Genomic DNA, 26,174 nt, shown 5'->3' with positions numbered 1-26,174 from the left:
CTGCTGTTTAAGTGAGAAAACTGCCGTCTGCTGTTCTCCAAGGTCATCTTTTAGAGGCGCCAGCGAGAAGCAGACGACAGCGTATCCCGCCAGACCTCTTGGCGAGCCCAGACTCGCATTTACGGAGACGCCAGCTCTGGCTCGTCGGTATAAACAACTGTCCGGAAAGGGACACGGCGCACGCTGGTCGGAGAGAATACAAAAAAGCCGCCCGCATCTTCCCACGGTGGGAACTCGAGTAAATGCGTCGCATCTACTCGAGTCAAGCAAAGCGTCACGTCAAGCAAAGCCAAGCAAAGACGCCCTTGACTGAATTCCGAACGCGCGCTCCGCCGCTTATATACGTTGAGGGGACTGCGTAAGCCGGTCCCAGTCGACGACGTTGGCGTACTTGTAAAGCGGCGTGGACTCTAGGTGTTTGAGCCAAGCGCAGATGTTGCTTCGCCGGAGAACGGCACACCGGTTATATGCGCAGCGCGCCCGAAGGAGAGGAAACCGCGGAAGAGAGAGTACTGCACATGCGCCAGCCCCAGCGCGTCTGCCGCGGCTATGACGCAACGTCCCGCGGATATGACGCAACACAATCCAACACAATCCACTTTAATCCAATCCAATCCAATCCAAATCCAACCCAACCCAATCCAAGCCAAGCCAAGCCAATCCAATCGAATCCAATCCAATACCCCTCGCGAGAGAGTGTTCGAATTTAATCCAATGCCCCTCGCGAGAGAGTGTTCGCTATCGCCTCGACTCGACGCGCATGCGCAGTGAGCGTGCGGACTACGGACGCCAACGCGGGTGACATCGTGAGTTACTGAAATGCTCTGCATTTAAAAAAAGCCGCCCGCATCTTCCCACGGTGGGAACTCGAGTAAATGCGTCGCATCTACTCGAGTCAAGCAAAGCGTCACGTCAAGCAAAGCCAAGCAAAGACGCCCTTGACTGAATTCCGAACGTGCGCTCCGCCGCTTATATACACCATTTTCCTTGCTAGAGGTGGGCGCCGCCATTTGCTTTTTCTGACCGGACCGCTAGCGCCGTCTATGAAGCGACCGCCGAAACCTCCGCGCTGGGCTGTTAAGTGCTCCGTTCTTTCCATGCGTCTGCTCGCTACCCACGCATTATACCGAGTGAACCGTAGTGGTTTGGCGTTAAGTTAGCGGTTGCAGTGCTTGTGTGTGTGTGTGTTCTGTTTTGTTTTCATCATCTGCGTACGGATGTTAGGTCCTAATGTGCTGCCAGAGTGGAAAATGCCGACTCCGGCTGTTGCAAGCAGTAGTAGCAGTGTGGTGGTGGTGCCGCTGGTGCTCCGCAGTTCCGCGATGCAAACGTTCCGGTATGGCACCGACTGACATTGAAATCGATATCGGGGAGTAAATACGTGTTTTCAATGCCACCGTGCTTGTTATGTTCACCGATTAGTCATGTTTACGGAAGCGCGGACGTCGAATGCGGAGCGCGCACAGCATATGTGAATCACGGTGATCCGTGCTCGCGATGGACTTTCGACGAGGTGATTGCTACGCTGTTGACATTGCAATGCAATATAATCTTTCTTAACTAGACTTATGAAGGTTACTGACAAAACGAAATTACCTGGGCGGAAAAATAACACGACCGCACAACCAGTCAACTTACTATTCGAAGGTTGAGCAGAAGGGTCAAAGTTCGGGCGAGTTAATATTGGTTGATCATGATTGACCTAACTCTGCGCAGCGCATGTGGCTTTTCGCTCGGAGCCCACCTTTGTGAAACCGCTGCTTGCACCACAAACGCTTGACGCGACGAGCAGTAACTGTTTTGTAATTGTAATACTTTAGACGCCGTGCCAACGCAAAAGGAGTAGAAGCTTTTCCTTTGACCGCGTTGTGAACAGGTTGAGCTATTTTCGAAATGCAGCGTTCACGCGCATCTCCAGCTGCGTTTCCACATTGGGCTGCCTGCTTATCCTGCTATCGACCAGCAGTGTGCGATGGAAAAAGTTATCCTTTCATATCGTTTGGCAGTGTAATGCGTTGGCCTGAAAAAAAGTAAACAAAACGCCGTGATTTTAAAGGTTAGATTAGATGAAAAGGGTATTGTTTAATGACCATCGGCTGTAATGACCAAACAATATATGGTATTTTAAATTGACTACAAGGAACCAGAAGTTATTGTAATGTTGTATTGTATCGGCGCTCGTGAAAGATCCCCAGGTAGTCAAAATTAACCCGGAGCCCTCCACTGCGGCGCGCCTCATCACCCATGAAGCGTTGGGGCGTTAAACACCATAATGAATCAATTAATCAATCAACCAATCAATCAATGCTGTATTGTAAAAGATAAAGTTGCTTCTAACATTTCATGGGTTCCGTTCCCTGTCGCGGCATTGCGTGTGATAAATGGATTTTGCTCCGTCTGCTTGCCGTCCAAGTGCACCCAACAAACCCTGGAGTTGGTCTTTTGGTACAAAGTCGTTGCGATTTATCAACGGCGTCCACCGATATCTCAACTCGGTGTGCGTTGGGAAGCGATGCAGCAAAAACACGCCGCGACCGCAGTTCATTTTCTCCAGGCAGTGCCGTGCACATGCGTGCTGTCAGCGACTGTTTCTCGCTTTCTCTGGTTGTTCAATAACCCACCACCGCGCAGTGCTGGCCAAACGACGTTTGCGCCTTGAACGGCATCGCAGCATTGGCTAAAACAGTTGAAAGTTCCGCAAAAACTAAGCACACGGTGCGAAATACTCCTGAACTACGCAGCGGAGCACACCACGCCGGGCGATTTTAACAGCCCAGGGCGCACAGGCAACGCTGGTCGGCCGCCGAGAGAACTGGTTTGAGAGTATTTTCCCCCTTTCCCGGCTGCTTATGGAAAATGGTGTATACGTTGAGGGGACTGCGTAAGCCGGTCCCAGTCGATGACGTTGGCGTACTTGTAAAGCGGCGTGGACTCTAGGTGTTTGAGCCAAGCGCAGATGTTGCTTCGCCGGAGAACGGCACACCGGTTATATGCGCAGCGCGCCCGAAGGAGAGGAAACCGCGGAAGAGAGAGTACTGCACATGCGCCGGCCCCAGCGCGTCTGCCGCGGCTATGACGCAACGTGCCGCGGATATGACGCAACACAATCCACTTTAATCCAATCCAATCGAATCCAAATCCAACCCAATCCAAGCCAAGCCAATCCAATCGAATCCAATCCAATGCCCCTCGCGGGAGAGTGTTCGAATCCAATCCAATGCCCCTCGCGAGAGAGTGTTCGCTATCGCCTCGACTCGACGCGCATGCGCAGTGAGCGTGCGGACTACGGACGCCAACGCGGGTGACATCGTGAGTTACTGAAATGCTCTGCATTTAATAAACGCCGTGGTGCCCATAGCGCCATCTCGAAGACGAAGGTGCAGGCATCCGTCATCTTACGCGCATCAGTAGAGCATCTCTGCACGCATGGCGTCCTTCAACGAAAGGCTCGTCCGCCAGGTAAAGAAGCACAAGAATCCCTGGGCCCACCGCTCCATGCGCCAGAAGGAGCCCAAAAAGTGGGAAGCTGCTTGGATGGACGTCGCCGCAGCACTCATAGCCACGGGTGGGTCTTGTTTGAATGGATAGATATTACAAATGATGCGTACCGGTTTTTTTCAAGGTAACTTAGACGCTTCGGAGACGAAAAAGGTTCCTTCGTTGCTGCTTGTTGGTGCCATCTACAGTTGTTGAAGTTGATCGGAGTTAGGATATCGTGGGAGGGAGGTGAAGTTGATCGCTGGTCTTCAACACATGTTGAACACAGGTTGAACACATGTTGAACACATGTATAATACATGTAATCCATGTCCTCTTTCACGTGTACGGTTCTGGCTTTAGAGCAGGCTCGTATGAACGATGTTCCGAAGATGTGTATATATCCTCGTCATTGCGAACGTGCATTCCTAGGAGTACAGAAAGCGAAGACATTTTTTTTAGCGTTTTTGTGACCAGCGGATTACGAGCGTCTGCAAGGTCACATCAAAGGCGCGGAGAGCAGACGCGTCTGGGAGTTCACTAAGCATGAAGACGCTGGGTAATAACTGTTGATAGTCAAGGTCCGCGACATTTATTTGCCGCTTCACACCGCTGTTTTCGTTCAAGTGAATCGAACCAACCAGCCCAACAGCAAACCAATTCGGGAAGACAGCCGCCGTAAACACGCCATGTGTATCGGCTTCTAGCTTCCTTTGTCTTCTGCTGCTCCTGCGGATTACGGCCGATAAGTATTGGCCACGCGTTTGTAATCATAGAAGCCTTGAAAATATTGATAATTTTGGCCTTCTTAAAGGGCATTGCATAAAAAAATTCCGCATATCAAATGTTCTCAATGTACACTAATGAAAAATACAAAACGAACTGTGAACCATTCCAGCGTGTGCGCGTTCCTCCCGCGGTCACTAGCGTTCGCAGCGCCAATGCGTGCCTTTGAACCAAGGAGTTTAAAAAAAAAATGCGACAATAAAGCAAACAAGACTGCGGCTGCTTGCTGCTGACACGATCCTCGTGAAATCAACGACGCAATTTCGAAAGGTATGGGCTTTTCCGAAAGAGCGTTCTTCTCGTGAAACCAGAGTAGATGCAGGTACTATTCTGTGGCAGGCTTTAGTTTATCTTTTCCCAGTTCTTTCAGGAACATTCACTGACAAAGATAGCTCGGGGGCGAACAGACGTGCCTGCCAATGGACCTTTTTCCAGTACCGATCCTCCTAGCGGCCGCCACGCCGAACTAAAATTGGCAGCAATGCACGCCCACAAAACGTCGAGCTTTCGTAGAACTCGTCCACAAAAAATATCCTGGTACTGTAGCCCCTTCCGCACCAACCGGTCACCCGTGCCTTTCACGTGAATGTCACCGTAGCAGGCGTCGTTCCCGTGACTAATTCGCAGCGGTTGAAGCGCCCCTTTTTCTTTACTTTTTTTCATTTTTGTTACTCCCCCACTGGCTTGTATGTGCTTCCAGTGTCAGCCTCAAATGTATTTGCCCCTTTCCCTAGAAAGCATTTTTGTGTGCACTTACGAACCCACTTCGAGCTGTTGAAAGAGAAAAAATAAAAACGCGCAGCTCTGGACAGCATAGCCTCTCCCCAAACAGAAAGCTGGGGGGGGGGGGGGGGGGGCGCCCTTTTGTTTATTTTGCCGGAGGCTACTGCCAAGAATGGCGGACCAGCAGCCCGCGCATGCGCAGATCGCTACTGGAAAAAGGTCCATTGCGTTCCTGGTAAAGAGGCGCCCTACAGTTCCGCGTTGCACAGCGTTCTAGCGATCTTTTGTAGCGTAAGCTACACTGGCCGAGGTAGAGCAGTTTCGCGTGTGCCGGCCGTGAAGGGCCGTTCTGCGCAAGTGCGAGGAGCATTGAATTGGTTTGGATCGGATCGGATTGATTGGCTTGGATTGGCTTGACTTGGCTTGGATTGGCTTGACTTGGATTGGCTTAGAATAAATTGGATTGTGTTGGATTGAAATCCAATCAAATTGGAGTACGGGTGTGTAGAGAATTGGGTCTGCACATTCGCCGGTCTGCGCATTCCAGAGAAGTGACGTCTAGCCACGGCAGACGCACTGGCGCCGGCGCGTGCCTAGCTGTGCGCCACTGTTGCGCACTAGCCAAGTCTGACGCTGCAGCGGAGCCGCTTGATAGCCGTTTCGCGTGGCTCATGGAGAGCCGTGCAGCGCATGCGCAAGGAGGAGTGACGGTACTGGACTGGACTGGATTGGATTGGAAATCGATTTAGCAGCAGCAAGCATGATAATCAGCTAATCCTAGACAACCAGGAAACCTAGGAATAAGCAGCTGAACCTTAGCTCACACTACGTATATCCTGGCATGGCCGAGCTTAGCCACTGCTAATTTTTTTTCGACGTTTTTTTTTTGCAGAAAATTCTTGAATAACGACATCTCGTGCTCGTACCGCATGCTCAAGAGCTGCGAAGGCTCAGACAGCTGAACTGTAGTTAACATTTCAGCTGCCCTCAAAGCGATCGCGCTCGTCAGGACCACGTAAACACCCGCACGCTGCGCCGCCGCGGCCGGCGGCGGCAACATGGCGGCGGCTTCGGCAGCGAAGTGATGTCGGGAGCTCGAGCGACCGCTTCTATAGGCGCTCTCTCAAATGCTGTTCAAGGCACGAACGAAGTTGCTTGTGCGGTAAAGGAGCTTATAATGTGGGTGAAAACGGTACTATAAAACATCATCCACGCCGCTAGTGAAAGCGCCCATTCAATATCTGCTGGGGTGGTAAGCCTAAACATCCCCGGCGGAGCCAGCCGGCGGTCTCGAGCTCTTCGAAACCGCCGCCATTAGGCGCGCGCCTCCCCATTGGCGCAAGTCGCCAGGCTCCTCCCACTGCCGCGCGCGACTCGCGTCAAACGCTGCATGCGGTTCGGCCTTAACACGCCGGGCGTCGTTTAGAAGCGACGTGGTGTTGGCATGCTAATGCTTGTAATGTTGGGTTGGGACGTTGCTTGTGAAGGGTGGGGAGTGGGGGGGGGGGGAGGGGCTGTCCATAACATGGCGTCTCCGGAGGACCACTTCGGGCCCGGCCAGAAAACGACGCGCCAAGTTAAACAACGCTTCGAGCGTCTCTGAACGGCCTGGTAGCGCCTGTGCGGTTTCATTACCATACCTTTAACACTTGCTTCTCTCTCTCTCTCTCTCTCTCTCTCTCTCTCTCTCTCTCTGTGTGTGTGCGTGTGCGTGCGTGCGCGTGCGTGCGTACGTGCGTGTGCGCGCGTCAGAGAGAGTGAGAGAGCGAGAGAGAGAGATAGAGAGAGAGAGAGAGAGAATTTATACTATCATCATCATCCTACGTCCACTGAAGGACGAAGGCTGGGCGCGCTGCTCCGCCGTGTAGCGCCACTATCGGCCGCACCGCAGTCCCCTGGCACGATAGGCGAGTAGCAACGGCCTACTAGAGAGACGTTCGCGAAGGCGAACATTGTAATCCAGTGCGCTGAATTTGGCCATGCTGGATTTTTATTTGGCCTAAATGTGGAAGAGGGCATGGAATTGCGGCTGAGCAAGCACGGTTTCGACGCATCTGGGTAACGTGGCGCCGCACAGAACTGCACTGTCAAAGGACGCTGCTCCCGTCAAGCAAACGTGAACGCCTTAAGGGCACAGGGTTAGGCGAAATTTTGAAAAAATGACTTTTTGTTTTTCTTCGCAATTAGGAAAATTTGAGTTCTTTGTGCACATTTTCCATATTCACACTTGCCTTATAAAGTCATATTTCTCGCTAAGAAACAGTTTTTCCGTAAGCAAGTAGTAAGTGCCCACATCCTCTTTAAGAATGTTCTCAGTCTTTATTGTCATTTTTTTCATCACAAAACTTCCAGTTCCAGATCAAAACGCTTTTCTGGAATCAGCTGTATTAATAAATTGCTTAGCAACCAATGCATAGCTGATTTTTCAGCCAGGGCAATCCAAAGACCCTGTTGCACGTTTTTTACACATTTGCCCTCGAAGCCGCGCACGAAAAAACATCTTTTCCGGGCTTCACGCTCTCATGATTGCAACATTGGATGCTGTTCTTTCATTAAATGATGATAGCAACACATGAGCCAGCTTTTGAAATCATTCAGACCAAAACAAGGGCGCAACACCACCATCAAGTTGCTAAAGAGGCTGACCACAAGCGAAATACTTTGTGAACAGATCTGTACGATGGTGCACAATAATAGTCAAGAGAGGACAGACGACCGGCTGAAAAGAAAAAAAAAACGACTTCGACGGTGATTACGAAGCTGGTGCTTTCTAAATAAATGGCTCCAGTGGTGTTTTTGGCAAAAAGGTATTGTTTTTGACGTCTTTTTTAACTTTAAACTCAATTATCTCAAAACAATGTTCTTTATTACATAGGTACCATTATTTCCTGCATCTTCCACGGCAACGAGGTGATTTTTTTCCAATTCATCTACATAACTTGGCACACGTGCTGTACTAGAATTGAAAATATGCACGCAACAGTTTTTTGTTACACAACATTTCATACTAAAATAATGCCAAAATTTAGGTACTAACGAACAAAAAATTATACAAAACTGAATTTTTTAAGGATGTTCATAATTCTAGTACAGTTAAAAGAGCACAAAATTTGAAAGAAAATGATATATACGTTATGTAGATACCTTTATCAGATGCCGAGCAAAATGTACCTCAAAATGGCCAAAAATGCATGGGAAGTATGCATGGGAAGTACCCTGTGCCCTTAAAGAGTCTCACCGCCGCAATTCAGGATTTTGACCACTCCTAAACTTTAGAGCTTTGCACGTGTAAATGGTAGAGAAAATGCGAACAACACTATCTGCCCGGAGTTGTTTGCATCTGTCACGCATCGGCAGTCCGGACAGGTGCCCAATTTTTCGTGACATGCTAATACGTATTTGGTGATTTGCTACGGAGCTTTAGTCAAATTACTGTTAGTCAAATTACTAGTCAAATAATTGTGAGGGGGGGAAGGGGGAGGAGTAGAGGTTGAAGTTGGGCCAAGCACTGTCATTTGATTGAATGTCCTGACCGAAATCTTGATCGTGTTAAGCAGTCTACCCGTTTCAGACACTTTTTTACGCTAATTGTTCCCAAAATTGAATGAACATGGTGGTCTAAAAGCACCACAGATAAGCATAAAAGCCTGAAAGAGCAGTAAGCTTGGATGCATCAACGTTGTCACTCTAAGTAATAGGAAGTTACAGCGCGATAAGGTTTAGGTAAATATCTGCCGTAACAAGTGACAAGAGTAAATAAGTATTTCGCGTATTCGTCTAGTAGCTTCCACTAGGTTTAAGCATGTGTAAGCGTGAAGTGCTCGTACGTGTCATACTTTTGTTGTCCGACGTCCTAAGTTGTGCATTTTGCACATCATAAAACGCGTGATGCGTACAGATGTGCTTGACTAAAAGTGAAAAGTTGCCACGGCGTCCACAAAATCGCCTATTATGTCTTGCTAGTCTATAGTCATCAAATCTAAAAACACACACATGAACACACACACACACATAGATAATTACATGCTGCAATAAATCTGGAATCAGGGAATCCAAAAGCCGCACATTTGTTTCTGCTGAACATCAGCGATGCAAAAAAGTTGGCTTCTCAGCACGGCCTATACGCTTTCCGGGCTGCTGTTTGTAGCGCGCGCCCTTCAGTTGGTTCTCTTGCACAACACCGCAGCAGTGCACAAAAGCCACGCAAGAAGGGCATGTCGAAAATCGGTGTACGGCAGACTTGAATCCCTAAGCCACACAAACTTGACCATACCGCTCGCGTCAACAAGGGTCTCCACCAATTTTAAAAGCCGGTCATTTTCTTTGTAAAAACACCTAACACCAGGTTTGTCGCAAAGCACAGCCACTGCTCAAAAACGAAGTGTCTAGAAATGGCAATGCTATAGGTAGTTGCTATCGTGTCATTACGGTTGATCACAGAAAAAAGATCCCCGGAGGTTATGGCACGAAGCAGCTTCAAAACAAAGCCTGCAGTCGGCCACTGGTGTATTCGGTCTAACTTTGTTCCGAGCACATTTCTGCACTCTAGCCACGTTCATTGCTTTTAATCGACCAGATTAGGGGAAATCCCCAAGGTGGAGTAAGTTTCTGTGCCACGCAGAGTTTTTTTTTCTCCACTGCACCATGGTGTCCCTGAAAATGTGTTTCAGAAAACTTGATCAAGTCTGCCTTCACTAAGCAGGCCTAGACAAGATCACTTGGAAAAAACAGGCTTGGGCCTCTTGGTGGCGCCAAAACATGGCTGCCATTTTTGGCCTGCAAACTTTCAAAACACAAGCCCATTACATCCGGTTCATGCCAACTCGGCATAGTGTGATTCGTAATAGGGTGATCAGGTAATCAGAGTAACTCACCGCAGAAGGTCAGCATGTGTTTGGAATATACTGGCCCCGTTTCGAGCGACACGCCTAGGGGTGTGGAGGAGGATGAGAGAGAGAGGGAAAGAGTTCGCATGCTTTTCAGTTTTCAGGCCATCTCGGAAACGCTAAAAACCAGTTGCGCAAGAAGGAAGATTTAAATGGTGCACACAGCTTTCCCACTGAAAGCCTGCAGCTCATATAAGAAAAAATGAAGCAAGCTTGCACAAACGCGTAACATTGAAGGTAGTAAAGCTGTACGCAACCTTCATGACAATCACGACGGTTTTAAGTCCACGATTGCGGCCGATTTGTTTCTTGTTTCGCTTTCGCAACGACCTTTACTCCCTATTCGTTGCTATAACTATGAGCTTCCTCCATTTTTTCGAAGTGATAATCATTCGGCATACCTTGGAGGGCGTACGCAATGGCCTGTCTTTCTCGTTAAAAGCAAATATTGCCATGATTAGTGCGAACGTTGGAGTCTTTCTAGTTCTTAGCAAGTGTTCTCACGAATACGGCGAACGCTGGAGTATTTTTTGGCTAGTCTTGGCCAATCCCCGTAACTGGGATGCTTGGCTCGACAAACGAGCGCAGGGGACGCTGGGCGGTCGAACTTCAGAGCCGTCGCCCCAGTCTTCGACAATCTCCCTCACTGGGTACACTTGGCTTGAAAAACGTGCACCCGGGGACACTGCGCGGTCGTTATTGTTGTTGTTCCTCTTGTAGTAGCACATACCCGCGTGTGGGATTGGCCAAGACACGGGCTGGCTTTTTGGGGCTAAAGCGCCCATCTCATGGCCCTGTATAATCAGCCTGTAGGAATAGGGGAAACGGTTACCGAATTATATATTAGATCTAAAGAAGAATCAGTGAATGATGTCATTTTTGGGACAAAAGGCTAAACAATTTTGACCGGGTTAGCAGGACATGCGTCTGGTCTCTGATATGTACGCGTGAATGGCCGCAATAATACCTCTATGACAAAACCCCAGGGATGTGGCCCCGAACGAAAGAAGCACCGGCATCGACAGAGGAAGGCCAATACGTTGAATTGGTGCGGCTAGATACCGTTTCCGAATGAAAGAAAAACCGCGGCAGTACAGGAAAAAGTGTGGCGAGGCACGCACACACGAGCGCTCGGCATATTCTTGATTTGTTTAAAGTAGCCATGAAGAGAAAATACAACTTCACTCGGCGCGAACAGCTGTTGGATGTCATAGTCCTTAATAAGCATCACGGTCTATTACTGCTCTTTGCTGGTGTTAAAAATGTGCCTTTTGGATTCCTGAAGTGTTTTTCGTATACTGCAACATTCCCAGATCAGGTGCACCAAACTGGCAAGCTGGGGAGCAGTTTGTGCATTTACCTTCGCTAATTACGGGGGAAAGTGCATGTAGAGGCCTGGGTTTGTGTGTGTAGTACTCTGGAGGTGCTTCCGTGCTACTTCGTTTTTTTTTGTTTTCTGGTCAGCGAGGGATCGGATGGGGATAAATACTTTTAGCCGGACACAGAGATTCACCGCGCTTACTTATGAAACCCAATTCCCGCCCTTTTTGCCCAGACGTCGCCATCCGCGTAAGATGCCGGTCGCGACGGGCCCGAGCGACTGCAAGGAACCCCGCCATGCGTCCGAGGCGCCCCCTATCGAGGATGTCGAAGAGCAGCGCGGGGCCCCAGTAATGGCGGGAACCGCGACAATGCTGGGGCTGTACCGCTCGTTCGACGGGGACGAGCTGTTCTGCTTGTTCCTGGCGGCCAACTTGAAGCGCCTGCCACTCCGTCAACGTATGCTGACCGAGATTAAGCTCCTGCAAGTTCTGCACGAAGCCGAGTTTGGCCCCGGCGAAGTTTAAGGACAGGCCGTCGGCGATTCCAGTGGCCCCGCCGGCACGTAAGAAGACAAAGGAGGTGGCCTGGAAATCTCCTCGGGGCGTCACTTAATAAAATGTTTACCCAGGTATTCTTTGTCATTTGAACGCGTGTTTGGATTGTTATGTCGGGTTCGGAAACTTCGCCAGCGCCGTGAATTGCATTGGCTGTACGTATTGCTGTGGCACACTGAGAAACCAAACTAAACGTTTTTTGTGGGAACAGAGAATGTAGATAGATGTGTACAGGTTTGCGAGCGTGATGTACAAATGCCTTTTTGTATACCTCTTCTAGGAATTGCGACGTAGTACCAACAATTTAACACCCCTCAATACCACCGCTGCATTACTATTGGCAACACGTAATCTCTGCGGCCTCTCGCCAGTGCCACTGAAAGAGAGAGAGAGATAATGGTCATTAATCGCATGGGTGAGTTGGCCAGCGCCACTGCTCGACCGGTGCATGACCTTGTGACGTGATCCTAGTACAGTATGTGAGATTAGGTCACAAGAGCGCAGAAATTCTCCCCCTTTGAGGTTAGCAGAGGTATGCGAAATGACTAACAAGGAGGAATCGTGGAAAATGTAACCTCCGTGGCCGCGTGCGCAGCCGGAGAAACTCTTTAACGGTCTCGCGTGCCAAATGATCATCCAAGTGGCCGCTGGTGCAACCGAACCCCTATACAAAGACACCTCTTGTTCCTGCTGTGGCCCGTCTAGTTAAACATACATCCTGTAGGGAATTTGCGGAAGGACTTACCAATTCCTTACCCCTATGAGGAAAAAAGCAGCACTCAGAACGAGACTAAGGAGGAGGCTACAGGTACTCAACGTCGCATGTGCATGCCTGAACCTTGTACGTGTGTGTGTATGTGTAGCCACGTCTCTTTGTTTCCTTACTAGGAACCAATGAGCCCGACAACTTCTCTTCCTACTCTCAACCCTCTCTGCGGCCAATGATATGGCTGAGGACACGCGCAGAGACTGCGTCTCAGAGTGACAACCATGAATTACATTGATCCGTCGTCCAGCGGAATGATAATCCTGCTGATGTGGGGACAGCGACTTGCCATTTGGCTCTCGCTTCTCAGCAGGCTCTCGCTTCTCAGGTGACATAAATGTAGGATAAGTGAAACGTTAGGTATCCTTGGGCCTAATGTTCTCCTTCTCCCCTCAACTAAAGCCTCTCACCGGGAGCGTGTCATTGCCCGGTTAGTGCACACGCTCAGCACGGCAAACATAAAATCGTTCGCCACATCACCAGCAGAAGCAACAACCTTACGAGGCAGGGCCAGATCGGATCGAAGGACAATTGTCTCGTCCTACCTCTGAGTGCCCTAAATAGTCTACCACAGCAACAGTGTTTTGGCGGACCAGTTACTTACGCACGAGACTGTAGTGAGCCATCATTTTATGAGAGATCCACCGGAATGGACGTAAGAGGCTGAGCCTTTAGAACGTGACAGTAATCTTGGCAACGGCTGGAAGCCCATAGACCTGCAGGCGACATGGGCTGGAGAATAAACATTCGACAGGATTCTGATGGGCACGAAATATATGATTTTGGATACAAAACTGTAGGGCATACAGCGGCGTTCAGCCGGGATTTTCAACATTTATATAGTGGTGAGTCTGTATACCGTCGTACACCGTCGGCTCATTAGACAATGTGCTGGAATCAAAACGTTCACTCGCATTCGGCGCTTTACCGTCCTTTTTATATGCTTACAACTATAGGACCCAATTTTTCGTAATAACAACCATGAACTAGGCATCGGGGATATTACAGCAACACTATTTCAATAGAAGTTCTGAAGAAGTAAACCAGGGACAGGAGCGCAAATAGTAGATTGAGCTCCGTCAACACAGTGGTACTAGTACTTTGGGCCCACCGACATGACCTTGTAGGTGCTCTCGGTGCTGAACTCTGTCGCCGCGTCGTGCAGCATCTTAATGTGATTGAAGAAGTCCACAGTGTTGACGGCCACCCACTCGTTGAGGTCCTCGCCCTCGGGCAGTAAGACGGCCACCCACATGTTGCCGCAGCCCAGGGTAGAAGCAGCCTGCTTCATCAGGTCGTACTTGTGCGTGCCCTCGGGGGTGTTGTTCTTCGGCTTGAACGTCTTGGAGGAGCGGCCACCGCTGCCGACGAGGTGGAAGAGAAGCGAAGACGGCGGCACGGGGAGTACAGGGGGGGACGCATCTGCAGGGGCCCGCGACGCTTCCGCGAAGTGGTACTTCTGGATGGCGCAATCCCTGCTGGCGAGCACCAGCGATCCGCCGTCCATCCAGGCGACGTCAAAGCAGTGCCTGTACTTGGTGTTGGACTCGTACGCCTACAGGAGCGCCCCGTGCTGGGTGAGCACGGTGACCTTGAAGCCGGGGTGGTTGTCGGCCACCAGCACCTCCTCCGCGCTACTGGGGCACCCAGCGACGGGGAAGTTGGTGACGCCTTCGCCGCCGATATGATCCAGGTGGACGCCCGTGTGGATGGACACCTTCACGCGGTGGGCGTGGTTGAATATCTCCTGCTTCTCGTTCACCGACCGCCGTTCGGGAAAGTGAGCTGGTCGGAGCAGACGAACTTGCGCAGGAGGTTGCCGCGCTGGTCGAAGGTTACGAGGCGCATGACGCGGCACTCTACGACCGCCGAGCGCCCAGACGGGGTCCACCGCCACCCGGCTGGGGAAGCACAACTGCCGGTTGCCCCTGCCCACTTGGCCGAACTGGAACTTGAAACGGCCGTCCTGGCCGAACACCAGGACGCGGTGATTGTTCGCTCCGGCAACCATGATGTCACTGGCCACCCCGGAGGGCTCGCTGAACTCACCCTCCATGACCCCCAGGGAGCCGAACTTATGATAGAGGCTCATGTTCTTCGGCCTCATGCGGAAGGTGAGCCGAGCTCCCATATCAGCCAGTCGAGCGGAGGGCCCGAGGGAAACTGCAGCTGCGTAGCAGAACGGTTGGTTGGTTGGAACCAAAAATCAGTGATGATAATGATGATGTCCTCAAATATTTTGGCACGTACCCACAAGGGGGGATTGGCCAGGGCTAAACTGGTTAAAAACGTGAGGACTTCAAAATACTTATTTCCGGAAAGAGGGTGTAAAAGGAAACTTAGTTAAGAATGAAACCCGAATTACCCATTAATCAGCACCGTTTAGCAATTCAAACGACCTGAGGCAGAAAGGAAATTTTGGATGCAATTATATATATCCCTTCTTGCAAACCCCAGCTTTGATGCGCCAATAGATAATATAAGTGTTATCGATAAAGTCAACCCCAACCGCTCAATCGGTTCCTTCAAAAACAGTTGTCTAGCTGTTGAGAAACGGCGACAGTCGAGAAAAAAAATGTTCGATTGTTTCGGGGACCTGGCACCGCACACATAGTTCTGTAGGTGAAAGTTCTGATCTGAACAGATAGAAATTAAGCCGTGGAACCCTGCAGCGCAGCTCGGTGAAGTGGCGCGGTACCTCTTATTCTCCACGAGCCCCGCTTCGCCTTCGTCTTCTTCACCACTTGAGTCGCTGGTGCAGAGCCTTACTGGTCGGATTGTCCGCAGGCAGGCCGCACTTCCAACGTTTGGTCTCAGAATGTTTTGCAGCCATCACACTCGGCCACGCTGATAATCTCAAAAAGTGTAGTGATACGTTAGTCCGTTCTACAAATCCTTTTTCTCATGCGCGACACATGTACAGCGAACTTGTCTCTTCCCCGCCTATCGACGCCCAAATCACTTGGAACCGTAGCTACTCGCTAGGTATTCTCTCCTAAGCGTTTCGTGATGAGGATTGTTCCCTCAAAGTTTGCTGGTAGCTTCTGGCCAGCTGCCTGCATCCCTCACCCGAACCTACCCTTCGTGACCAAGAGCGTACTGAGATGCGCGTCGATGCCGACGGTCGTAGTACACCTTATACGTCTGCTGTGCAGCTCTAATGTTGTTCCGAGCCTCTCTGCGGATATTGCTGCCCGCCACCTGCCGATCGACGGCTTGTCCGACCTTCGCAGGTGTATCTAAGCTGGCTACGACGTTCAACTTCAGAAGTGCCCGTAAACGATTTCGTAGGGTGTCGTTCCCGTCGAACATTGGACGGATGTGTTGGCCGAATAGGTGGTTGACTGCTAGTGCTTGTCCCAGTAGGCTTCTCCGGCCTTGTTGGTCTTCACATACGGTACGAGTCGCGGTTCGATGGTCTGATTGATCCTCTCCATAAGACCGTTAGCCTGCGGGTGGTAGTCTGACGAGAAATGGTGCTCCACCCCCGCCTGGCTAAGAAAAGAGCGTAGCTGGCGGCTGCGGAACGTGGTGGCATGGTCGAATATTAGCCTTTTAGTCAGTGTAAGTCTGTATTCAAACTTTGCTTTCAGAAAGTCGATTACGTAACGGCCAGCCAGCGAAGGCTCGGTTGCTACCTCGACGTACTTAGACAGGTAGTCCGCGGCCACAATGACGTATCGGTTACCGCCGGCCGTAGTGGGCAGAGGGCCCACGTGATCAATATCGATCGTGTGAAAAGTGTGAAAAACCGTCTCCGGAGGCGGGACAAGCCTGAGCATGCCGGGGTGACTCCAAATCCTCTTGTATTGTTGACAAACTTCGAAGCATGAGACATATGCCCGAATTTGGCTATGCATCTTCAGCCACCAGAAGTGCTCTTGTTCCTTCTGTATGGCGCACTGTCCAACGTGCCCTCCCTCAGAAGAGTCGTGGATGGCATGCAAAATCTCCGACCTGAAGGCCGCAGGGTCTACGATGAGCTGGTGTTCTCCGCTGCGATTCTTGAGCCAGACGCGGCGGTACTGTGTTCCATTACGAAGGACAAGTTAGGAATTGATGACGAATAGGTGAGAGCGCCAATTACTACCGTGAGGTGTGGATCATCTCGCTGCGCTCTATCTTCTTGGGCAAATAAACTCCAACTGTCACCACGACGGGCTGGCAAGCAGTCGCCAGCGGTGTGACGAAAGAATGCATCGGCCACCTGGTTCAATGCGCCGGGGCGATGGCGTACGTGGTACGCGTACTACCAGAGCGTATTGACCCAGCGACGAATTTGTGCTTAAGATGGCGTTTCGCGAACATCCATGTCATGCCAGCGTTGTCTGTGACCACCGTGAACTGCGGACCAAACAAGTAATGTCGAAACTTGTCGTCGACGCTCCAGACAACGGCTAGGCACTCTAGCTCATTGGAATGGTAATGCCGCTCGGTATCCGACAGTTTACGGCTAGCGTACGTGACGACGTGCTCGTTGCCGGCTGGATGGCGCTGTATAATCACAGCCGCAAGGACAACTAGCATCAGTACGGACTTCCGTGACCCTGTCTTCGCTGAAATGGCTTAGCACTGGGAAATGGGTGAGCTTCAGCTGTTTGAGAGCTACGAAAGCGTCTTGTTGAGCAGCTCCACAGAGAATCCTTGGGTTCTTTTTCGTTAGGTGTGTAAGGGCAGCGGCCGTCGAAGCAATGTGGGGGAAGGAATTTACGTAATTGTGAGGAGATGGAAACGGATAACTGAACCTTTGTCAGGTTGCTTGGCGTGGGGTAGTTCACCACAGCGGCTATTTGTTCTTGAAGCGGCTCTAACCCGTCCGCAGAAATCCTGTACCGCACGTTTGGAATGGAGATAGCCCCGAATTTGCATTTTTCACGGTTCAGACGAAAGCCAGCCTCGTAGTTATTTTTTAGAAACTCCGTAACTGTAACACAGTTACTTTTTTGGCTTAGATAACTGCAATTGTTAGTGTGTTACTTTTTAGTGGTAACGTGGCCATGACTGGGGAGGACGCTTAGTCGAAAGGAAGGCGCTTGTCGGGAGCTGAGCAAACATCTTAACATGTCAGTTGTAACCATCATAAATACAGTTGTTTCGAATCATCGAACGCACCATCATGTGCGTCAAACAATCTACGTTGAAGTCAAACTCATCCCTTCCGTTTCTGCAGTGCGGGCCTTGGAGTCTTGAACTTGTACTTGGGCTTGTCGGATTTGGCGGAGGATGCTAGAAACAGAATGGTAAAAAACAGGACGCTATCCAACACCAGTCTTGTATAACGTGTAGCACGGAAAGCTAGTCTCATCAATGCATGGCCCGTGAACTGCTTTTTCTGCCACCTCAAGCACCATCGCACCTACGGACTAATACCTACCCGCACCCAACACGACTACACGTCGTCCATCCTACTCTTTATGATCCCCTATGTACTCACTGCCAAGCCCCAGGCACGGTGCACCATATTGTCTGGGAATGTCAACTGAATCCAGATCCTCCCCTCCATCCCCAACCCCCACGCGAGCAGTGGGAGAGTCCGCTGGCCAGCTCCTGCCCTGAAACGCAGCTTTTGCTAGCGGAAAGGGCGAGGATAGCCGGCCGTACGAACGGAATATTGGACTGAAGATCCCGACCACAAAAATACTCACTTCAACTGTAAATAAAGTCGCTCTCTCTCTATCTCTCTCTCTCTTGTGCCGTATGCACACACATTTTTTGCTGTAGTTTTCGCCATATATTTTCGCTGAAAGCAGGCCCGAAGCACGTCCAATGAAATTGTAACAATAACATCGAGAACACTGGCAAGGTTATCATTCTAGCGGGGCTACCGAAAGACGGAGGCAGAATTAGAGAAAGGCAAACAATTACACTCGTTAAATTCCACAATTCGCAAGGTGTTTAGTTAAAAATTTGCACGGCATTTTGCTCTTACGCGCCAAAAATAAATACAGTTCACATAGGCTTCAGTTTTGACAATCCCGAGTAAGCGGATAGATTTTTCCCGCCAATTCAGAGTGTTGGCATTCACGGTGGCGTAGAGAACGTCGACCAATGAGCGTTGAGGTCCTATCAGTCAATCTTCGTCGAAGGTTTCAAGGTTGCTGGTCGAGGGCACGCGCGGAACGGCTCGCGAAAGACGGAGGAGTGGGGTACGAACTCTGCAGGTCAAATAAACAAAGGCCCAAAAGAAAAAAAGAGCAAGAGATTCAAACGCAAGCTTTGTCTCTAACGCAACCCATCACGTTGTCTGAGCGCTGTGTAGGCGCACTCGGCGTTCGAACAACTGGCTCCGCACGTGCGTGTAGGCGGTGACCGCAGCAAAACGACACGGAGGACATCGGTGGTGGAAAATGGAATGAACACATGCCTCTGCTGTTCTTTGTGGGAAGACGATTATTCCTACCGGGAACTATTTGCTGTTCTTTGATGCCTTACTAGCAACAATATTTGAAAACCCCGCTTATTCTGTAATTCTCGAGTTGGGTATGGTTCATTGGATACGGAGCATCATAGCAATCATCATCATGATCCCAACGCCCAGAGTCCGTCAGTACGCCGCTGCAGCTGCACACTGGTCAAGATCGGAGCGCATGGCGCCCTTCAACGAAAGGCTCGTCCTAGAGGTGAGAAAGCACAGGCAGCTGTGGAACCAAAACTCCAAGCTTCACAAGCAGGCCGTAAGCCGGGAGGCCGCCTGGACCGACATAGCGTCAGCCCTTGGTGCCACCGGTGAGTATCGTGGAGTTTGTTCGGCTTGCGTTCCACGAAAGGTTTAGCGTGGCCGGGAAGGGCTCGTGATGGTTGGGGTGGAGGGGTATGCCTTGGTCACCGCATTTACTGCAACAGCGTGAAGAGCGTAGTGATCAGCTAAGACCTTATGGGGCTATGGATCCGTGTGTATACTTGTCGCATCATCGAAAAAAAAAATCTCTGGAGGCTGCACGTGCACGTCTGCGAAGCGCGAGCCGTTTTAAAGCGTCAAGCCTGGAAAAACGGATGTCTTCGTGGTGTGCGTCCCCTGATATTTCAGACGGACTATGGTTTTTTTGGCGACCAAACAGTTATAGAACACATCCGGTTGTGCTTTTTCCTAACGAAAGGAGCTCACAACTTCGGCTCGAGGGCGGCACACGCTGTGAACGCGTCGACAAACATTTCTTTAATTGATGCTACTTAGCTCACCGCATGAATTGGCCCGAGGGTGGGATGAACATGGGCTACGGTTCTGTGCATTTTTAAAGCGAAGCTTGCTATGTCTAATTGATGGCGACGTTGCACCTAAACGCGCTGCAGGAGAGTCAACTTTATCTGGAGATGATGATGATCGTGCGTGAGATGAAAGGTGGCTGGAACGCGAAGCTTTTTATGGTCGAAAGCCAACGTCTAAAAGAAAGTCCAAAATCTAAATCCTTACACCCAAAACGCACTGCAGGAAAGCCAACTACACAATGGGTTTCCACGAGGGCATATCAAGCACCCCAAGTAAAAAAAAGACGCTTCCCGTGGTCGGAATCGAACCTAAGTCCTTGGCATTAGGAAGCAGACGTCTCTAGATTGCGTCATTACGACACGGTAGAAGGAGTTGGCATTTTAGACTAACTTCTACTCAGGTTACATGGGGCAAGCTTCGCGTTCTAATCATCTGCGTTTTAAGAAAGGGGCTTTGTATTTTTTTTTTTGTGCAGCGCATGCAAGAACGCCTGGCGGCAAAGCCAACTTTATCGCGAATGCTCAGCAGAAAACGGCTGTAACTGTATATGCCTGCCTTAGAAATGACCGCCGTCGACGCCCAAGAGAAATAGCATTTGCTCGTACCTTTCGCCTAAATCCCGTGTCACCTCCATGTCGTGTGCTACTGTCTTCCCTCGTCATAAACAATAACAGAGTGGACTGGCTCACGATTTGTAAACGAACGTTAATGGCTTGGGGTTTATTTTTTGACCGCGCAACAGGAGCTAGGCTACGCTGAGATTTGTTCCACTGCTCGAGAAGCGTGATGCGGATCACAAACGGCTCTACAAGTCGCTACTTCTGCCGTTTCGCATCGCAAAGGGCGTCCCGCATTGAAGTGAGGCTCGATTTTATACTTGGATAAAACGACGCATAGCCTCGTCGTAGTGATCACTACTGCGTGTTAAGGAGGTCACGCATACGGGCTCAAGGTCCCATCAGCTTTCTAGGAGCCATCATGCGACACGGGAAAATCGGACGTATACGCCAGCGCGCAGCCGAAATTGTTCCCTCTCTGCCCACAACGGATGTTATTAAATACAGTCTAGTCCATTTATAACAATATCCAAGTGCCAAGAAAATCCCATCGTTATAACCGATAACTGTTATAAGCGGGTTGCGAAATAAAAAGACGGAACAGAGCTCAGAACATTTTATTCGCATGCCAGCAAGGCCGTACTACTACTAATTTGCGGAAAAGAAGCCACCGTCGGTCACCTTTGTTTGCCGCGTGTGAAGCTAGCGCCACCTAGCTGAAGTAAATGTCCTTGGCGGAAACAAAGTCCCCGAGGGACTGTGTCACGCATTGGGCCTCCTACGAAGACACTACCTGAGTAGGCTGCGCAACTGCGTCATTAGAGTCGTCACTGTTGCACGTTTGGTGCACAATATAACCGGACTCGATCCTTATATCCGGTATCGTGGCACTGGAGCATTGTAATAAGCGGTTTATTTTACCATAGAAAGAATACAAAAGTTGACGGTGCTATAGCTGTTCATCGTTATATCCGATTATTGTCATACACGGTATCATTGTAAGTGGACTCGACTTTATTTATATATCCGCATTCTCACGAAATTATAAATTGATTCCCTATTTTTCCGTGCGATTTATCACGGGACTGCATGGCCTTCGTGTGGATCTTGCTGGGCCAGGCAATGGTGACTCCGGTTATCACGGGGAATCACGGCGTCTGGGGATTTGAAGGGGCAGAGAGTGGACACGCCTCCTTAGTGGGATTTATGTGGGATATATCCATGCCGACAGCAGGAGACCCATGCACGACCCACATCATCATCCGAACCATCTGCGAACATGTCCGTTGTGCATTGTCGCTCGCCAACTAATTCCCCCTCTCAGGAAGTGACCTGCTTACGGGAAGGCGCTTGCTTTTATATGGGAGTCATGGTTGCTGATAGACAGGGTCTTGACGATAGCGCTGGCGCCGTAGCGCACCTCATCCGCGGGTTCACAGTGGACGAGTGCCAGACACGGTGGAGGACCATCCGGGACACGTACTTGAAGCGCAAGAAGCGACTCAGCGTCAGCGCCAAGGGCCAGTGGAACGTCCTGGACCGGGAGATGAGTTTTCTCGACGACTTCCTGCGGCCGCGCACGTGAGTGGCTTCGTTCCGTTTGAAGGGAACTTGTTCGCAGGGGGACCGGATGAGCCACTGGAAGACGGACACACCGACAGAGACACACAGACAGGCAAGAAAGGCAGAGAGAGAGAGAGAGAGAGAGAGAGAGAGAGAGAGAGAGAGAGAGAGAGAGAGAGAGAGAGAGAGAGAGAGAGCTACAGGCAGAAAGAGACAGAGGCAGAGAGGTGAGAGAGACAGAAATACAGAGAGATACACAGAGAGAGATTTTGAGAATGGTCCTTAATGGTACTGGTGACATTAGCAGGCAAAGGCGACGCACCTGACGTACAGACGGAGAAAAGGAGGACGGACATAACAGACTCAGACTTACAGACGGGAGAGAGAGAGAGAGAGAGAGAGAGAGAGAGAGAGAGAGAGAGAGAGAGAGAGAGAGAGAGAGAGCTACAGGGAGAAATATACGGGGACAAAGAGAGAGAGACACACAGAAATAAAGAGATACACGCACACACACAGAGGTAGAGAGAGATTACACACAGTGAAAGACAGAAAAAAGAGATACGGAGGGAGACTGCCAGACGCGTACAGAGGAAAGAGAGACAAACGGAGGGAGACAGAGAGATAGGGTAGCAGGATACGTAAACAGAGACACACACAGAAAGACAGACAGACAGACAGACAGACAGAAAGACAGACAGACAGACATGGATATTTTGAGGCAAAGTAAAAAAAAGAACAAAATATAAATGCCTCAGCCTGTGCCACTAGCTATAACAGGCGTAACCCAATAATAATATAAAAGAATTGGCCGAGGGGCAAAAGATGTTTTTAACCATCGAAGTGGAAATAAATAAAAAGGGGGAAAGAGCTACAAAGCGACACCACAGCCAGGAGAGCGGGCCCGGGGAGACTCCCCTGATCTCCCCTGAAAAAGTAGCCGGAGGGGGTTGGGATGAAGGGGAAGGGAAATTGGGGAAAATGAATGGGTTATGGGAGTTTGGGTGGGAATGGGGACAGCGAGATTTTTGATCTAATTATTAGAAGTCTGACTCCTTTAAAAGGCCTGATTGCTCAGGATGGGCATCAGACAGCCCATTGGAATTTGGCAGACCCCCCAGTAGGTTCCGTACTAGCTAAGCTCCGACATCAAAGACAGGTAGAACCTACGTAGGAGTGGCGAGACTATTCCTCTAGATCCGTTTCGCTACTGAGCCGCTCGACAAACACCCGCCAGATCCCCCGATTACTAAAGGAGACGTTCGGCAGACCTCAGGTACTAGTCCTCGCCTGTTCTCAGTTTCGGGAACCGGTGATCTTCACTGACACAATGGTACGGGCTACCTTTTAGACTGTCTATTACTATGTACACCTGGATACTATCTCCAAAGAAAGGGCCTTCGGGATTTAGCGAGGTAACTCAGGTTTATACGGACGTCTTATGTTTTCTCGGTGCCAAGTGATCACCCACCAGAGAGGCTCCCTCTCCCCATACGGGCAGCAGTCATCAGGCATACCTAAGAGAAAAGGAACCGGAGCCCTACTTCCAATACTAAGAACGAGAATTTTCCCCAAGGAGCGTACTAATCCCCTCTTTCGTCGGTCCTAGCTAGTGCGCGCCTACTAGACTGGTCGCTACTAAAGGCCAAAGAAAGTGGCCACCATAAGCACCTACTGAAGGTTCTGAATCCTGTTGTCCAGGAACCTTTGTGTCGGCAGCGAGCAGTCGTGCCCGCGTGGGGCGACTTCGGCGTTCCCATAATATAGGAACTTTTTCACCGCTTTTGTGCCAAGTTCCCAGAGCCAACCTCGGTAGCCACCCAGGCTGTCCGGGCCTGCCTCCACGTCCAGCATCGGCTCTGGGGCTGGAACTGGCCCATACAGTTCCAGGGAGTCGCTGCCACTCCCTTGGAGGTTTTCATCCCCGGGTGAGACCTGGCTCCCACCCACCGCTGCCGTTACTACCGACCAAAGCAAGGCAGCCGAAACCACCTTTGCCCAGCCAGCTGGCAGGGGGACCACGAGCAGGTGGCAGTCGGATTTCCCCCCCAGACAGACGGAGAGACAGAGAGACATACAGACAGACAGACAGACAAAGACGGAGAGATTCAGAGAGAAAGGAAGAAAGGCAGGATGAGGCAGACATACAGGAGAGTGATACAGACACAAAGGGCGAGACAAGGAGAGGTAACCAACATAGAGAGACATATAGATGGAGAGAGAGACCGACATGCAGGTAGAGAGAGAGAGAGAGAGACACGGGGAAAGACAGACACAGAGATAGACGGACATAGAAACAGGGATACACAGACAGAGAAACGGACAGAGAGAAACACCGAGACAGAGACAGACAGACAGACAGACAGACAGAGAGACGGGGATAAAGAGACACACACAGTAATAGACGAACCGAGAGATAGACAGACAGGCAGACAAGGAGAAAAATAAAGGAACAGGCACACAGACATACAGAGGGAGAGGGATAGAAACACACACACACACCCTGGCAGAGAAACGTACAAAGAGACATACAGAGAGACACAGGGAGACAGTAACAGCTACAGAAACACAGGGAGAAATACAGACAGACAGACAGACAGACAGACAGACAGACAGACAGAGAGAAACCGACAGACAGACATAGAAGGGGAGATACAAGGTGAAAGACTGACAGGCATACAGACGGGGAGGGAGAAAGAGACACAGAGACACAAAAAGACCTAAAACTTGATTCAGTGATGGCTCCGGGCGCAGGGGTTAGAGAATCCGGAGAGAATGCGTCTGTAGGGATCGCCAATGTGCGCCTAGTGACACATGGTCGGCCATATGGCCGAATTAATTCGTGGATGGACCGCACCAACATAGCCGGTGTTTGGCGCCTAACAGGTCGAGTCCAACGTGATATCCCTAGAGAGAGGAGAGAGAGACACAGAGAGATAAATATCTCGTGAATGGTCTCTCGTGGTACTGTTGAGGTTAGTCTGGCAGAGCCGGCGTACCTGACATACAGACGGAGGACATCAGGAGGACGGACATAGACAGAGAACTTCACAAAAATGAAATGAAGGGAGAATTTTATTTGAAACGGCCAATTTTCGGGCTACCGAGAGGGGGCTCTTGGGTGCCAGGAATTCACGGAATGGTGCATTGTCGAAGTCTACTCCTTGTTGCAGGCAAAACACTGAAGTGGTAGTGATTTCACTTCTGTTGGCCAACCGGTGTAAAGGTAATTTTGTGGTGGCCTCAGTGCTTGGTCATGGCACTGCTAATCACAAACCACGTCATGCGAATAGGCGGAGCGTAATCGCGGCCTGGTAAAAACACCTGGAAAACCTGGAGGTGCGGATAGTCGAGTGTTTTCGGTGGAAAGGGCTGCCATTGTTGTCACCGGCACTGGTATTACACATCAGGATCGACGTAAAATTTTCAGGAGAGCCCGCTTGTATCTCTGATTGTGGGCGTGACATCAACAAACGTCTGTTCGTACTGGCGTCTATGAACTAAGGCGACTTCCAGTCCCCGTCCGAAGAGGCATACCGCTGAGTCCAGGAAACAGTGAATACTTGCGAAGACATTGTGCCGATGCTAGTACGATCGTGGGCACGAGCTGTATTCCTAGTATTTTCTGCTCCATTCCAACACTAACGATATGTAATTACCCCTTGAAGAGGATGGCTACACCACTTAATAATTCCCCTTCCAGTCATTAATGCTGGAGTGAGGTTTAGCACTACGAAGGGCTGATCTAGGTTTTCTTTCCGAGAAAGGGGCGCGTATCTTCGGCTCATATGTTCCTTGCATGAACTTGCACAAGTTCATGTTTATGCTTCCAAGTTCGATTTTATTTGTTGTCGCCCTGCATTACGAACTCCGTCTTCTTTCGCGCATGCGCAGACGGTCCCAGGTGGGTCGCGCCGCGGTGAAGGCCAAACAGGACGACGGAACCAGTCCGGGCGGCTTGGCTCCGGTGGTTCCACAGGCGGTGCCGGAAGCCGAATACGGAGCCGACATCGAGTTGAGCCTGCTGCCGGACGTGACCCCGCCTTCGCCAGAACCGCTCCCTCCACCGTCGTCGGTGGCCCAGGAGCGCTGGGAGGATCGGGTGGAGCTCTTCTGTCTGAGCTTGGCTCCGCAACTCAAGCGCCTGACGCCCAGGGAGAGGATGAAAGCCGAGATGTGGGTGCTGCAGATTCTACACGGCCTCGAATACGGCCTGTATGACGCTGCCGTGGACCGGCAGGCAGCGGGCAGTCCATCCAAAAACTTCGAAGCCTAAGCCAATCCCGAGGTCGCTTGGCAGTGACGTCAGAAAAGCCCAATAAATTGACTACCGCG

General features: G+C 50.5%; 1 protein-coding gene and 1 pseudogene across 1 annotated transcript; one reads left to right on the top strand and one right to left on the bottom strand.

The window, feature by feature from the left end:
• Positions 1–13,533: 13,533 nt before the first annotated feature.
• LOC144143014 (protein brain tumor-like) lies at positions 13,534–14,646 on the bottom strand (annotated as a pseudogene).
• Positions 14,647–19,102: 4,456 nt separating this feature from the next.
• LOC144143013 (uncharacterized) lies at positions 19,103–26,115 on the top strand. The gene is made up of 3 exons (XM_077674837.1): positions 19,103–19,241; positions 21,719–21,860; positions 25,734–26,115. Exons 1-3 carry the CDS (start codon positions 19,103–19,105, stop codon positions 26,113–26,115), a joined length of 663 nt encoding a protein of 220 aa, XP_077530963.1.
• Positions 26,116–26,174: the final 59 nt, after the last annotated feature.

Source organism: Haemaphysalis longicornis, unplaced genomic scaffold (genome assembly GCF_048455015.1).
Source record: "Haemaphysalis longicornis isolate Haplotype H1 unplaced genomic scaffold, Haemaphysalis longicornis Haplotype H1 scaffold_6, whole genome shotgun sequence".
Taxonomy (NCBI): Eukaryota; Metazoa; Arthropoda; class Arachnida; order Ixodida; family Ixodidae; genus Haemaphysalis; species Haemaphysalis longicornis.
Note: the sequence above shows the minus strand (reverse complement) of the source record. Positions and strands in the feature narration are given on the sequence as shown.

What these genes read in the sequence shown, in the direction of transcription:
- LOC144143013 (XM_077674837.1), top strand. Translation starts at nt 19,103, where the DNA reads ATGGCGCCCTTCAACGAAAGGCTCGTCCTAGAGGTGAGAAAGCACAGG. An exon ending in GTCAGCCCTTGGTGCCACCG is followed by an intron (nt 19,242 to 21,718) that starts GTGAGTATCGTG and finishes GCGGGTTCACAG; the next exon opens with TGGACGAGTGCCAGACACGG. An exon ending in GACTTCCTGCGGCCGCGCAC is followed by an intron (nt 21,861 to 25,733) that starts GTGAGTGGCTTC and finishes GCGCATGCGCAG; the next exon opens with ACGGTCCCAGGTGGGTCGCG.